Source organism: Chaetura pelagica, unplaced genomic scaffold, assembly GCF_000747805.2.
Source record: "Chaetura pelagica isolate M959 unplaced genomic scaffold, ChaPel_1.0 scaffold117, whole genome shotgun sequence".
NCBI lineage: Eukaryota > Metazoa > Chordata > Aves > Apodiformes > Apodidae > Chaetura > Chaetura pelagica.
In genome coordinates, this window is record NW_009954185.1 from 7,597,691 (window position 1) to 7,614,264 (window position 16,574).

A 16,574-nucleotide genomic window follows, 5' to 3' on the forward strand; every position below is an offset into this window, starting at 1 on the left:
AGCAGGAATAGAGGAGCTGATCTGATAAGGTCCAGCCGTATGTCTTTCCTCTCCTTTGCACCAGCTTTATTTTTCCTTCCTCTCCATTTGTGTGATGAGAGCAAGTTCACTAAGTAGTTTTCACTGTACACCTGAAACATGTTACAGTAGCAGTGTGGTGAACTTCATGCACCAGTTGGGTGGCCCAGATGTCCATTTGGCTTGTCCAGAAAGCTCTGCCTGTGTACAGTTTAGAATGTGGTTTCAATGCAATTAGAGCTCATTTCCATGAAAAGCTTAGGACTTAGGACTTCTCTCCCAATCTTTTTTTATTTTACACACAAGTGAACAGCAATTAGCCTTTCTGATTTCTTGGTTCTGGCTACATTTTAAGCAACTCCAGATGCCCCAAAGTAGTGTTGCTTTCTCTGAGACTTGCTGATCTTCTCAGGCAAGGGGGAGTGATCACAGACAGTAGTCTGAAGGTCCATGGGACCTTCTAGTCCTCTCCCTCTTTCCCCCCATCCTCTCCTGCTCTGCCAGTGTAGTTTTGCCACCTTCTCTAGCATTCACTAGATCTTCCTGCACACAGACTCAGCTCTTACATAGCAGAAAGCCAGCTAGTGCTTTTTTCAGAATTTTTTGAATGTTTTGGTTTGCTTTTTGTTTGCTTTTTTTAAAATACAGCAGAGCCAGCACAAGGTAAGCAGCAGGAAGAAGAGAGGATAAAATGGGAGATCAGGACCTCCTTCTCACAGTCACTATGGCTAGCTGAATTTTACTAGTTCATCATTTTGATGCCATGAGCATCACCATGTTAGTTCTCCTAACCTGTGCTTATGGAAACCAGAAAAGCAGAGAAGTTCTAGAGAAGTTCTGTTCATTAGTCTCAGCTGTGAACAGCCATTGTTTGCATCACTGGGAATAAATGCAGCTAAAGCACAAATCACCTTGTAGAATAAAGGGGGCCAAGCTTGAGAGAACTCTTCAGCTGCTAGAAATCACAGAACCATTTAAGTCAAATGATACCATGCTGGAGAAATTTTAGGCTTAACCTACCCTGTAAGGGGTAAGGCCTCAGCTGATGTCAGAGGGAGTATGACAACGTTACTTCGGCATAATCTCCTCCCCTGTGAAGCCATCTGAGTTTCCAAGTCAGTCATCAGCCAGACTGATTGTGGTTTACAGAACGATCTTCGGTGCAAGATGTGGGTGGGTCTTGCAAAAGATTTATATGGTAGAGACGAGGATTTTGGTAGTTGATGTGTGAGGAGGGCCAACTCTGCTTCTGCACCATGGGCCTCACTTGAACAACAGGGGTCTCGGATACAGTGTGTGTTTTAGGAAATACTGCAGTGCAGGGAAGTGTTATATTCTGAATAAAAGAGGTCTATGCCTATGCTATTAGGAACATCATTTAATCAAAGGGAGCACCAATATAAGGCCTCCCACTACTGCAACATAAAGATGACCACATTGTGTCTGTCTTGGCCAAATGGTACTAGAGAAGTCATTGGTAATGGCTGGATGAGCGTCAAAATATCAGTAGCCTAAAGTCCATAATGTTTCATTCATAGATCATTCTGAGGTGGTCTTTCAATTCTAAGGGATATATGTAGTATTATATAGCCATTAGGAAGTATTTGTATGCCAGTGTTCTTCAGATGTATATCCAGAAGGCTGTGCCTATAGACTTAAAAGATATTTGTAATGAAGAATCTATAATACATGCTCCCACTCAGACAGTGTCTATTTGATTGTCACAAGGGATTCTTAATGCCAGTATTACAGTCTCCCCCTTTTTGTAACATTACCGAAGCAGTGCTGGAAGTGTGGGCAGCAAACAGCTTTTCAGCCAGAGAAGAGAAATTGAGTTTTACTTTGCCAAGGAGGAGTGGCTGAGGTTTGGGCACTTCTGCTATGTGAAAAGAGGTGTTGAAACAAGGGCAAGGAGGAAAGCTTGCTGCTATCAGTGGGGTTTAAATCCAGCAATTGCTGTTTATGGGAGAGTTTTATTTCTATTCTTTAAACCCCAACTGCTCTGTCTCCTCTCTCCCCCCCCCCCCCGCCCTCAAACACAGGTCTATCCTACTGTTTAAACTGAATGACTGGTATCAGGCCTAAACACTTGAGTTAGCTTAGCCTGGTACCATCCCTCCCTCCCGCCCCCCCCCGCCCCAACTGTGCAGCTGCTTATTTTTCTTGTGCCTACTGTCAACCCTGGCAGCCCAGGAGCAACCAAGAGACCAAGTGGGCAGGCAGCCCCCAGGGCTTTATTCTATCACTGCCAGCCTCAGGACTGTACAATACATGGCTGTTATTAGCAGGAGTGTGAAATTGCTGCCTCTTGCAGTGCTGATGGGGGACATTTTGAGAGCCAGTTAACTACACCTTATCACTACCTTGTGCATAACTGTAAAAATCCTTCTAGAAACATTCACTACAAGAATAAAGCTGTAGCCATGCCTCTCTATTTGAAGGTAGTTTGCCTACAGGAGGAGGCTGAGGGGAGAGCTCATTGCCTTCTCCAACTACCTGAAAGGAGGTTGTAGGGAAGTGGATGTTGACCTCTTCTCCCAATTAAATACCTAACAGACCAGAAGAAATGACCTGAAGTTGCAGCAGAGGAGGTTTAGATTGGATATTAGGAAGAATTTTTCTACTGAAAGAGTGGTCAGGCACTGGACCAGCCTGCCCTGGGAGGTGGTGGAGTCACCATCCTTGGAGGTATTCAAGAAACATGTAAAGTTGGCACTTCAAGGCATGCTCTAGTGGCTGAGGGTGTGGTGGTTTTTTGTGGGTGTTTTTTGGTGGAGTGTGTGTGGTTGTTTGTGTTTGTTGGGATTTTTTTTGTGTTGATGGTTGGACTCTGTGATCTCGGAAGTCCTTTCCAGTGCTGACGATTCTGTGATTCTAATTCCCAGCTAAGTACATAGTTGAGGCTTGCCCAGCAGTACAGCTGAGAAAATGGTGGGACATGGAAATGCCTGCTTTCAGGAGCCTTACCACTTTGCTGGACCTGTTCACTGCCTTCCCACTTCGGCTAGGTTGTTTCATACTGCATCACCCTAAAGCCTCTCAGGCCCAGCTCTCTCCATAGCTAAATCTCTCTACCTTCAGACTGCACAAAGTTCAACCATCTGAGTTCACTTAAAAAAAAACAACAAACAAAATGGTTGCAAACTGGAACATAGGAGGTTCCATGTGAATATCAGAAAAAACTTTCCTGTGAGAGTGACACAGCCCTGGGACAGGCTGCCCAGAGAGGTTGTGGAGACTCCTTCTCTGGAGACATTCAAAACCCACCTGGACAAGTTCCTGTGTGATGTGCTCTGGGTGATCCTGCTCTGGCAGGGGGGTTGGACTGGATGATCTTTCGAGGTCCCTTCCAACTGCTAAGATTCTGTGGTTCTGTGATGTGTGTTAGGGGGAGATGATGTTTCCTTTCCCTGCAGAGACACAGTTACTTTCTAAGTCAGCTTATTTTAGCCGAAAGGTGGGAAGTTGCATCATGCCCAAACAATTTAGGTATCAGCCCTGACTCAACTGCCCTATTGAATCTCCCACACTTATAAGAGTGCTGGGCCTCAGCAACATCCATGTGCTTTCTTGCCATCCCTCACCAGCCAGCACACCTTCTCTATGGAGAGTTCCTCATGTGACTGCTCCTTTGGAGGCCTTCTGACAGCAAGTAAGTTATTTAGTCTTCATGGAGTCATTCACACCATCCAGATTTTCCTCAAACAAATGTTACAAAGCAACCACCCACATATAAGTCCCTATTGCAGTTTCTCCATCCTTCCTGAAAATACATGTGACAGCTTTGACCTGCCTGGAAGATGCTACTTTTTGTATTGTCTTCTGTTGAGGTCTGTCTTTTCCCAGTGGAGAAGCTCCTCTTAGTAGCATTTTCTAGGATTACCTCTTCTTGGGTTTTCACCAGTTTCATAGGCTGCAGTTTACTAGAGATGGGCTCTACTATACTCCAAATTCATTTATTTCACCAAGAGTTATCAGGTAGTTTTTGACCTGTGGTTTCTTGCCCTATTAAAAATGGCCTAATGATGGTAGATTATTTAGTTGCTGTCAATCAGGGAGACCCCTCCAGAACATCTTTTTTGTTTACTGGGTAGTCCGTGGAGAAAGATACCCAGAGTATAAATGATTTGTAGTTAAAGAAGCAAAGCCTATGCTCAAGTTCCTATAGGTCTCCCATGTGAAAGAAGACAAACTGATTTAGAGCATATATATTTAACTAAGTTGTGCTGCCAAGCATCAAGTGGTCTGTGATAACTAACAGTGTGCACACTCAGACCTCAGCAGAGGTAAGAAGAAATGCAGTCATCCTTAATCTCCTCTACTGATCTTCAAAGTTAATGCTTTTTATTTCCTTTTTGCAATGGCTTGAGATACAGTTGCCACAGTTGCACTGATGCATGCCAGCTCATTAAATTATTGCAACTCAGCCATATATCTAAATTTACTGATAGACAAGTGTAGCTTTTGAAGACAAGTTTTTAAGTGGTTGTAGGAGCCAAGGAGTTTTCAAGAATTTTCCATTTTCTTGTTGAAACAAACAGAGATTTAGAGGGCTACGATACTTGGGTGGTTGAGGTTTTTTTGTGAATTCCACCAGCCTACTGAATACCTCTGCAAGTCTGGGCAGCTCAGTCATTTTAGAATATGGGATGAGGCCTTGATCACTTGGGAATTTTCTTGTGAAGATCTCAAGATGCAGATCTTTCTTCTCATTTGAGGAATATTTATATTCATGCTTAGCCTGAATCCATTCTAAAAAATAATCCATTCTAATAATAAATCTGGAATCCTACCTCTTCTCAGAGTCTGAAGTTTTGTTGTTACTCCAATAATTTGCTACCCAGACATCTTGGACTGAATTACCAGCTCTGATCAACTGCTAAAATATGCCCTGGGAAGTACGAGGAATTGAAGGAAAGATGGTTAAAGTTTTTATTGATTTTTTATTTATTTTTAAATTAAGAATCTTGCACTAAAAAATCATTGAAAGAGTTTAAGAGTAAATTGCATGTGTGTCAAGAAACCACTCATGTGGCCCTTACTGTGCCCCTTACTTGAGCACCTCCCATATTTTTAAAAGGCACAGATCAGTAGAGCAAGATAAGCTCCCCTCCCTTGTTCCTTATAAATGAAGTCTAGAAAACAAAACTTTTTAAATATATATGAGTGTGCGTATGTGGAAAGTCATTGTTGCAAAGGTGATGGAAGAAGAGAGTTTTGTGAAATTGTGAGAGGAAAGATGACAGCAATTCAAGTGGTAGCCTGAGACTTTCAATCCACGCCCTTCTACAGACCTTCTGTGCAGGCAGCTGGGCTGTGCAGGCAACGTGGAGTTGGGGTGCAGAGAAAGAAAGGCTCCTCCACATCCGTGTGCCAAGAAGGGACCCGTCTAGGCTGGTCATTGGCAATTGCATGCAAAGGGGAATTCTTCTCTGTCCTGCTCCCAGCTGCAGGTACCTTGCTGTGGGTGAGAGGAAGCTATTACTGAACAACATTTTCAGCCATTAATAGAAAAAAAAAAGTGGAAGTAGGTTCCATTTTTTTAAATTAAAACCCAGAACATTTTTGAATGGGAATGGAATGGACATTTTTTATGTAAAAACTTATAATGAACAAAATGATTTTCCCAACAAAAAAATCTGACTGCCTCATTCCTTTCACATTCCTCCTCTTGTAGGTATCACAGTTGAGGTGACCACTGGGGTGCATTTCAGTTAGGATGGGAACCTGCAATTTTTGCCAGATGTCGTCTCTTCAAAACTCACTGCTTTGTTCTCTGTAGGACTGTTGGGGTCTACAGTGAGGGCTCTGGCAAACAAACCTCTAGTTTTAGAGACAGTGCAGGTTTCAGAGATACTCTTTACAGTTTGAAAATGGGAAATGCCATCAATAATGTTAGTATCTCTGGCCATTTCAGGTGTGCTCCTTAAATGTGTTACTTCTTTTCAAAAAGCATTTTCTATTCTCATACTGAACATACCATCATCCCCATTTTAACATGCACCAATCCCAGACAGACAGGAGTAGAAAGACTGGCTGACATAAATCCATTGTAGCACCTAGAAGCTAATGTCTTTGGTTGCCTGCCCTTTAACCAACAAGACATCTCTCAGAGATTGGTTTTGCTTATCAAAGTAAAATGCAACTCTACAGCCATCTTAGGGATCTGGACAGTTGAGCTATAAAACCCCTGTTGTTTCTGACAGCAGCAGAACCCCCAGCTCTGTGCAATTCATTTTTCATATTTCATAGTTGCCAGTTATTATGCTGTGCTGTGCACACACACATTGCAAGCAGGAAGTAGGAGCAGCTCAGCTCTTGGCAGCCTCAGTCTCAAGAGACTGCCATGAAACAGAAAAACACTGAACTAAAACCTAAGTATCTGTTAGACCTTTAATTAGCGACCTAAGGAGTGTTTGCCAAGAGGAAATTTGAATTCAATTATCCAAATAGAAAGTATTTAACCTCTCAGTAGCACTCAAGTAATTATAATACTTGGGTTTGTAGGTTGGTTTTTTTTGGGAACCTCAAAAAATAAAACAAAAAGCAAATTAAAAACTGGTAGAAGGTGTCAGTTTTATATCACATGGAGTATTCTTAGGAAAGCTGTAACATTGCCCTGCTTTAGATCCCTCATGGTAGAACAGAAAGGGGGAGCCTCAAGCAGGGAGAGCAGGTTGCAGGATTGTTGATTTCTCCATAGAAACAGCCAGCAACAGTGTCAGGGCCAACACTGGTAGATCTACGTGTATCAGTGCAACAATAAACACACAACTAAGATCAGCAGGTAATCTCAAGCAGCTATTTAATGTGATAAAGGTGCTCAGTCAGTGTCAGAGGACTGGGATGCCTCAGAGAAGGCTGTATATTCCAGTACATTTTGCAAACATCAGTCAATACCAACCAATCTATTTGCATTTCAGATTGCAGCAGCTGTTTCAGCCCTGATCCCAACTGTCCTTTCACTGCACATCCACCCAAAAGTTTCTAGAATTAATCCCAAGGGAAAAAAACTCAGTATTTTCTTCTTCCTCTCTTCACAGACTGTAGGTTGCTTTGGGATTATGTTTATCAGCTGCTTTCTGACAGCCGGTACGAAAATTTCATCCGATGGGAAGATAAGGAATCCAAAATATTTCGGATAGTGGATCCCAACGGGCTGGCCCGGCTGTGGGGAAACCACAAGGTAAGGAAACAGTGCAGTTTTCCTCCCATGGAGCTTCACCTCTGGTAACATCACAGGATTCCCTTATAAACAGGGGGAAAAGGAAGAAAGCGTGTGCACATAAACTGCTGCTGGAAAGCTGTAATCTTGCATTCTACACACATTAGAAATATAAAGCATCCAGCCTCCAGCACTGAAACTTATCCTTCATATAGAGAACCTGTTGGTTTGGTTTAAAGGCATTTGTTTTTAACTGTATTTAATTATAAAATTACAAGGAGTACATGAATTAATGGTCCTTGTCTCTCAAGGCATCTCATTTTTTCCTGAAACCTGATGCTAAGGATGTTCTGGTTAGATGTGGTTTACAAGGAGCTGTATTCTGTACTTTGGCAGAGCTTCCTGCCTCTGTTCCTCTCTGCACCAACATTCAGATTTCACACACTGCCCTGTGACAGACACCAAATGCTGCAGGATTATGTATTTCCTTTTAAGAGTGTAATTCTGCTTTGTCCTATTGACAGCAGATACTGATTTTTGCAGTTTGGGGTGAGTGTGTATAGAGACATCTATATGAGCCTATGTACATGAGCATATTGATGTGAATACATGAGTAGTCAGCATGGATTTACAGAAGGGGAGTAATGCCTGACCATCCTGATAGTCATCTACAGTGAAACTGTTAGTTCAGTGGATGGAAGGAGAAGAGTGGATGTAGTTTATCTATACTTTAGACTTTTGAGACTGTGTCCCATAATGTCCTCATGGACAAATTAATGAAGTATGACCTAGCCAGTAATACAGTGAAGTAGACTGAAAGTAGCTGAACTGCTGGGCAGAGAAAGATGTGATCAATGGCACAAAATCGAGTCACCAGTGATGTTGCTCCAGGGATTGATTCTGGGGCCAGTAGTGTTTAACATGTTCATTAATAAACTGGGTGAGAGGACAGAGCATACCCTCGGAAAGTTCTTGGACAGCAGAAAACCAGGAGTGGCTGATAGACCAGAGGGTACATCAAACACCTGGACGTGGTGGAGAAATGGTCTAATGGGAATTAATGACATGTAACCAGGGGCAGTGTAAAGCCCCTCACCTGGACAGGAACAACCCAGGAGGTGTGGGATTTTACATTTCGCCTTGATATGTTTCATGAGACCCCAGGTGTGGGATTGTTTTACTAGGAAGTTGGTAAGTGGAAGTTGAGCAGAGGAGACTGTGGAGTCTCCCTTGGAGATGTTTAGAACCCAACTGGACACAGTCCTGAGCAGCTGTCTCTGGTTGACCCTGCTTTGAGCAGTGGGACTGGACTAGTTGATCTCCAAAAGTGCCTTCCAACCTCAACTGTTCTGTGATTCTATATATGAGTGTACGTAGCCTATAATCTTGATGAGGTCAGGATTTTCTCATGTGACTTGTGGCTTACAAGAACATCTGTCTTAGAGGTCTTGGGCTGCAACACTGGGAATGGAGAGTTGTGCCCTTCCCCAACTTCCATGCTAATAATCGGGCCTTGCCATCAGGTCTCACGTTGTGTGTCTAAAACTGTACCTACCTCAGACCACTAGCCACTTGGGAAATTCAATGGCCTTTTACCATGTAAGAAATGGAAGAAGCCCACATGGCCTTTCAGGGGGGCTTCCCAGTGAGTGGGGTCTTAGCAGGGCTGTTGTGGTCAAGGCAAGCAGTGGTCTGCTGTTAGGGAGACAGGTGGATCAGTCTCATTTAATAAAGCCAGGTCAACACTACAGACTTCTGCCTGATCTTGGTCTGACAGAGCTGTGCCAAGCCAAACTCCTACCATGGATGCTCACAGAGGAAAAGCATGCTTCTACTAGTTTGGCATGTTTTGCCCGTGGCAAGGAGGCCACTTTGTACTCCTGCAACCACAGCTTTGCCAGGATAGGTGCCTCTGCTGGGAGTTTCTTTGCCAGCATAGTAACTAGTGCTCCTTGTACCAGGAAAATACTCTTAATGTAGATGTAGCCTAAGGGACTGATCCTGCTATCCCAAGTTAGTACTATGGGGGCTGCCCAAATACAGTGCCTGTCACTTCTGCCTTGTGGCACTCAGCCTCAGTCACCCTGCAGTGCTCTGGCTGTGGCCTTCAGGGTCAGCAAAATGAAGGGGACGCTCTGTCATAGAAGCAGATGTGCCACCTAATGGGCTTCTTGATTTACACCTGTATAATAAGAGGAAAAACAGGCTCTCAATCTCTACAGCACTCTGTAGCATTAACTAGTTAATGGAGGGGAATCCCAGAAGAACAGAGCTCTTAGCAGGGAGTGCTGACAGATGCAGTGTTAGCCCTTGTTCTTATGCTTTTACAGAAGGTGGTTTCATTAAGAACAAGTCTGTCACATCCCGCTTGGCACGAACATCTCCCTCCATCTAATGTCTCTTCTTGTGGTTGATGAAGCCTTTTGTTATTCGTGATCCAAGAAACATTAGTAAAGCCTCACTTGGAATTTTTGTTAGATTCAATTGCTCGAATTGCCCTGAATGAAAAAACATGGCTAAAAATTTGGTGAGGAGAGCTGGAGGGACAGGATGGGTCTGCAAACAGCAGAAGAATGGAACGCCTCATTTCCTGAACTGACTTAGTTACTTCAGCTAGCTGTGATAGTTGTGCAGCTCCTCTGGGGGCTTGGGAAGGTTTCAGTGAATCACCTCACCGTGTTTTGCCTTCTTTTTTTGAAAAAAACAGAACAGAACAAATATGACTTACGAGAAAATGTCCAGAGCCCTACGCCACTACTACAAACTAAATATTATCCGGAAGGAGCCGGGACAAAGGCTTTTGTTCAGGTAATTTTTTTCTTTTCTTTGCCATTCCTTTCTACAGACAATTAGTTTTTGAAGATGGAAGATGGAGTTGTTTGTGGGATGCTTCATTGCCACAGCTATAATACAGGTGACAATGGACATGTATTTGTAAAAGCTGTCTAGACCAGTGCTTCCCAGCCTTTGAGGCAACTGCACCAATTTATGAAAATATGAGCCTGTTTCAATGATGAGTTGAGTCAATAGAAGTCTTTTCAGTCACTTCAAGCTGGCTGCACCATTGTTTAAGACCTTAGCTAAATGGTTCATGATCTCAGCCAAACTGCTGCACAACGCACTCCAAATTCACTTCTCAAACACAGCTGCCAGTGAAAGCTAAGCTGGGGTCAGGCATTTTCCCAAGTGCATCAGCGTCACAGAAGAGAAGTGCTGATCATGTCTTCAGTGGTGCTGCCTTCAATGAAGAGAGGGACCTGCAAGATCTGTTCTTAAAACCTAACAGATCGGATTGGGTGATACAACCAAGAATTTAGGAAGTAGTGCCTAGTTACCTGGGCAAACATGAGTGCTTCTGGCAGAGAGCAAAAGCAGTCCAGTTCTCTTCAGACAAGACCAGTGAATCCTATTGGGCACATCTGACCCACAGAGCACTGAACTCAGGCCAAAGGCTGCTTTGATGTCAGTGATCTGAATCTAGTATAATGTGCATGGAAATGATATAGCAATAAGAAGGCAGTAGTGGAATTTGTTTTCTTAAATAGCTAACAGAACTGCATTAACACTCAAACTATCTACAGCTGAAAAGGATTCTGTGGAATGTCTTGTTTATGTCAGCTCTTAGAATGAAACTTAGATGGGGAAAGGAGAGTGGAAGGAAGAAGGGTTCACAGGCAAAATCAACCACGTGATTTTAATGGGTTGGGGGGAGGGAGTTAAAACAAGGTTGGTCCATCAGCAGCAGTACCAAGGGGACCTGGATTGCCATGGCCTTGTGTGAAGACTGTGCTGCCCACAGAATGATGCTGAATAGTGAATGTGCTTATCTTGGAGCCTCTCCTTTGGTGGGAGCACAAACAAAACAGGAGTTTGTCTCTTCTCAACCAGGCTGCCTCTTTCCTCAGAACTGTAGAAACTTAATACCCTCAGAGACCTCAGTTCCTCTGACAGGCTTGTCCAGAATTGACCAACAGATTCAAAAGTCACCAGGGAGCATAAAACATTAGCATAAAACATTAGCATATAAACCTCATTTCCTTTGGAAACTGGAAAACAAAACAAAACAAAAAACAACAAAGCATTTTTTCACAATTCCCAATAAAAACTTTCTGATGTTGTTTTGGTAGACCTATTTATATCTAAAGGGAAAAAGAAGAACAGCTGCAAAAAATCAAGCCATTAATGTGCCATTCTTGGCTTTTTTCTTGCAAGCACAGAAGTAATAGGAAATGTGACTTCATGAGTAACATGCAGGCAGTTGTCATCTGCAAATATTTGTACAGAGCTTTCAGTAAAATAGAGTCAGAGAAGGATTTCCAGCAGGTTGCCTGCGTGTCTTCTGCAACAAAAAAGGTCATGGATGCTGTTTCTTCATTGGTTTGTAGTTCTGGGTTGCTGGGGTTGTTTTTAAATTTAGTCAAGTCCAATTACAAATACCCATGCTTTGAGTTCCTCGACGTGTCTCACAACACAGGCAAGAAAGATATACCCAAAGTACTGCAGTGTGGTTCACATCAGCCCATTTCCCACATAGTTTAGGAAAGAGCAGGCAGAAGGGAGGGAGGGCACTGGGCTCACTCCATTTCGATTTCATCCTCACGTGAGATGAACAGGACAAACGCAGCCTTTAAATCAGGGCACAGTCTGGCCCGGTAGGCTTGGGTACTTTTTTGCTCTGTAGCCAGGGACTGATTCACCACTTCTGTATGCCTGTTTTTCACCACCGTAACACCATTTATACCAGCAGTGCTCTTCCAGCATACAAATGGGAGTGACACAGCAGTGAGTCACAGCTTTTTTCTTCTTTTTTTTTTTTTTTTTCCCCTAACTGCATATGTGCACATGATTTCCAAAATTAGAAGGGGTGGCAAAACGTTAGTTCCAGGCTGTGCTGTGCATTTGCTGAGAGACTCCAGATTTGTCAGGTGGAAAGCCCTCAGCTTTATAACCTCAGAGGCAGAAGAAGAGGCAAGTCTTGCCCATTAGCTTCAGCAGTGGTTTTTCTGGGTCAGTGATAGTAATGAGGCTCCTGTCAGTTGGTTTCGTTTTCTCTGGGGCAAGGATACTGAGCGTATCATCAACCTGAAGTACAATCAGCTCCTCTGATTAACACATTTTGTACTGCTGAACGTTAGCCAGTACCTCGCTAATGAAAGACCGTGCAATTCTGTAACACTTCCAGCATAAACATCTTTCTTGCTAATTTCTCCAGAAGCACTTATAAGTTAGGAAAGTGATTTGTGTTTAAAACTAGGATTTCATCCTTCCTGTGCTGGTCTCTCTTCCTGCACCATTAAATTCAGAAAGAAAAAGCAGAGCTCTTCCGTGCTATCTCTGTGGAGTAGTAGTACACAAAAGCATCCTGGCAAAGATCAAGTCTGCAGGCTTGATCTGCAGGCTGGTGAATGTCCTCTCCTATTTCCTACTGCTGCCCTGCCTCGCCAGAGGCAGTTTCTGTTTCTAGCCCCCTGCAGACTTACTGCATCAAGACATTAGAGCTGGGAGCCCTGGCATTTATTTGCAGAGGATGCTGCTTCATTACAATTAGGCTTGCTACGGTCACAGAGGAAGAGGCTGCCTTTGTTCACAGTTCCCTAACCCAAAAGGTTTTTCTTTCAGGGCTTTTTCCATTTCTCAAAACTTGTTCTGACTTGGTTATTGGCTTTTTCCATCATTGTTCCTTTGGTGTTTCATATTCCTCTTCACTCACCTACACACAAGCCTGCACAAACCAGTAGCCCTCTGCCTCTCCATGCCTTGCAAGTGCTTCTGCTTTGAAATATGCTGGCCACAAAGGTCTTCCTGTCACCAGACACCATGAGTGTACCTGGCATACTGTCATCTGACGTGACAACAGCATATAAGGGAGAATAAGTACATGTCATTCTTTGGAAAAAGACTGTGGGGTTTAGTTCAAATTTGGACTTTCAAGGAGTAGGAGTAAATGCATGGGATTTGTTTGGTTTCCTTTCCGGGTATGGAGGAGGGAAGACACCAGTATGCTGGTGAGAAGCTGGGAAATACTAAGTCATTGGGAGGGTGCAGCAAAGATGATTCTGGGAGCTGTACAGCTCAGAGTCCTCAATGTCTTGATGAAGGTAAAAGCTGAGACCACTGGGAAATCCACATGTTTCTCTGTTTTGCAGGTTCATGAAGACCCCAGATGAGATTATGAGTGGCCGAACAGACCGCCTCGAGCACCTTGAATCCCAGGAACTGGATGAACAAATATACCAAGAAGATGAGTGCTGAAGGGGACTGGTGCACCTCCTCTGTGGGTCCATGGGATAAACATCTACCCAGATGGCTGGCATGGTTTGGGAGGAGAAATAACAACACAGCAGCAGTACTGGGGGTCGCCGCTTAGCTTGAAGACCACACAGGACCTGAAGCACCTTAACAAAACAAACTAATAGGAAGAAGTGGAGCTGGCAGAAAAGTTAAGGGGAGAAAGCCTGGACTTATGCACTACTTCACCGTTCCTACAAAGTCTCCCTTGAGTTCTTTCTTTCTTTTTGGTTTGTTTCAGTTTTTGGGGGGGGGGTTTGTTGTGTTTTTTGTTTTTCCCTAATAAACATGCCGTTTGACTTTCCTTATCTCACATAGGACAAGACGTCAGATTATGCTTTTTTTTGTTGTTTTTTTTTGAAGGCTTTCCTATGGAAATAGAACACTTATTTTCTGTTCCAATCTCATGACATAACACCGCATAAAACAATAGCATCACAGAAGGGATTTGCTCACGGGTTCCAGTTTGCTCGGATCCATTTACCTTTGCTGCCACTGGGAAATGTGTTGAAGCTTCCAAAAGAATTTACCACACATACCTGTCCAACGAAGAGGAGTCACCCTTCCTTCACATGTAGGCTGGGATATCATCCCAATATAGCATGGGCTCACGACGAGTCGTGCGAGTGGCCATCAACTGCTGGAATATGGACCAAAACCAATCACCTAAGTGCTCCGAGGAGGAGAAAAATAAATGTGACAAACCTCTGCAATAGACTGATGTTGACATTTTCCCTCCCTCTAGCAAAAAAGTGATAGAATGGAGTGGGGTGGGGGGAGGGAGAGTGGGGACAAATACATATATATGTGTGTATATATATAAACTCTTCATATATATATGTGTGTATATATGTAACCACCACAATACTTCCACAATGCAGAATTTCAGCTCAAAGCTTTCTATGCAAAAGCAAAGGCTGAAGCAGCTGCAATTGCAAAAGGGAGTCTGTTTCTTGCACCTTCTAGCAGTTTTGTGGTGAAAGGTGAAGGATTGTTCCTTAGATCGTAGGGAAAAAGCAAAGGGACCCATCACATGGTTTGTATTACTCAAAAACCTCTCCAGGATCATTTTGTATTGCTGGAGACGTAGATGATTCACCCATCTGAAAACTGATGATGGAGAACTAGAGACCAAATAGCTATTCTTATCTCTTGTAATTGATTTTGGCTTTGTTTTGATGATTTTTTTATGCCTCCCACTACCCTCCCCCGCCCCACAGCTCTGCCATCAAGGGAGCTTGTCTCAGCTTGCCCATTTTTGACATGATTTAAAAGACCAGAGCAAAAGGAACCCTACAGCCATGCTGCTTACTTGAATTTTGGTTTTGCTCTAACTGCAAGGTGTCCCATTTCTTACCCCCCCGATTTGGCTTGCTGCACTGAGAGTGCTTTCCATGAGGTGAAAAGCCATGCCTACTTTGGTTGCAGGAATCTCAGCAATACTCTATACCCAATACAAGAGGAACTACTGGCCTTTTTCATTTCATATTGCTGGGGCCACCGTGACGGGACAGTCTGTGGTGTCCAGGTGTCCAGCGATTCATCATCAGTGGTCCTTCTAATGGAAGGAAGATCTAGCAGCAGAAATGTTGCTTGCAAAGGTAGAAGGTGTGGAGAGAAACCGCACAGGAGTCACATGGTGTCTGGAAGAAAGCAGGTCCACACCAGGTCATTAAAACAGAAAGCTTCTTTTATAGGACCATGCACACTAGAAATGGGAAAAAAAATAATTAGCTAATCTAATCTGTTTCAACCAAAACACAAGGTACATTCCCCTGATAGAGATTTTACCAGCTATTAAACCAACACATATGATCTTGCCACATATTTAACAAGAGGGTTAATCTATCCAGGAAAAGGCACTCGGCAATTAATAGTGTCTCCTGTGTTTATTCAGAGATAGTCCAGTCTCACAAAAGAATCTTGAGTCCCAGATTGTAGAAGAAACAGCTGTGTTAAGGATAGAGATGGGCATCTTACAAAGAGGAGAGATTTTTCAGAGCCAGTGTCTGATGAGAAACAACAGGGTGTACCTACCTCCCTAGGCTTTTCAAGGCACCTTTTTTAATAAAATTAGTCAATATGTTACAAGTCCCAGCACATCACATACTTGACTTTTTCTGCCCCAAAAGAAAAGACAGTAGTGTGTATCAGAAAGATGAGCAGACAACCTGTCACCTGTCTCTGCTGTGACTCAGAAGTCCTTGGAGCTCAGGAGGTGTGAGATGGTGAGACACTGAGGGACTTCAGTGGTCACAGACCTGAAACCAAAGGTCCCTCAAAACCAAGGGGCCAAGGAATTACTCTGTCACCCTGCTGAAGGACACCCAAGCTGAGGCCATGTCTCAGGAGCTGGGTTGAGCAGGTGTGGTGATGACAAAGTGTGATCAGAAGTGTCAATGTACAGAAAGGCTTTTCCTGGTTTCTCATGTATCTTGGGGTGTTTGGTGGTAGAAAGAAATCAAGGTTGTGCAGAGAACAATTCATAACCTTTACTTCTCTAGCTGTGACAACTGTGTAACTGCATTATTTTCTGCTGCCTGCTGCACCTACTGTTCTAAGATGGTGAGGGGAAAAAAAGATTATAGGGACTTCCTAGATAAAGTGCTGTGATGAGCCACTGGTTTTTGTCATGGCCAAGATGCACACTGAAAAAAGCAGAGAAAGAGAGACAATCCACCAGTATTAACCCATATGCTCACTGCATATGCTAGAAAACAAAGCTCAGCACTGGATAAGACAAGAGAAAGCAAAGATCCTGAAATCACCTGTCTTCTCCCATAGGGAGATTGTCTAGAGGAAATTTAGTAGAGGAAATGTTCACCCATACCAAAAATGCAATCATTTGCACCTGCAGAATCTAAATCAAAGGGAAAAAAAATTTAAATCTGGTGGCTGTTGGAAACTCTTCCAGTTCACATGTAAAAGACATCAGACAACTTCTCCACCACAAACACAGAGAAGTTCTCTCACGGCTGACACTGACTGGGGTGAAAACAGCCTTTGCACATGGAGCAGGATGAGCCCCAGCAGCCCTTCCTGGCTGGTGCTGTCCCTTCCCTTCTGCCCGGCCTGCCTGGTGCTGCAGGCAGTGGCACAGGTG

At 43.5% G+C, this 16,574-nt stretch overlaps 1 protein-coding gene across 1 annotated transcript in view; it reads left to right on the top strand.

Annotated features, from left to right (window-relative positions):
* The window catches only part of ETV6 (ets variant 6), a 165,183-nt gene extending 151,393 nt beyond the window's left edge, over window positions 1–13,790 (top strand). Inside the window, exons 6-8 of the mRNA XM_010003023.1 lie at window positions 7,062–7,204; window positions 9,891–9,991; window positions 13,330–13,790. Of these exons, the coding sequence (XP_010001325.1) occupies window positions 7,062–7,204; window positions 9,891–9,991; window positions 13,330–13,435 (350 nt within the window). The 3' untranslated portion in view covers window positions 13,436–13,790. The remainder of the gene's footprint in view (window positions 1–7,061; window positions 7,205–9,890; window positions 9,992–13,329) is intronic.
* The last annotated feature ends 2,784 nt before the right edge of the window (window positions 13,791–16,574 follow it).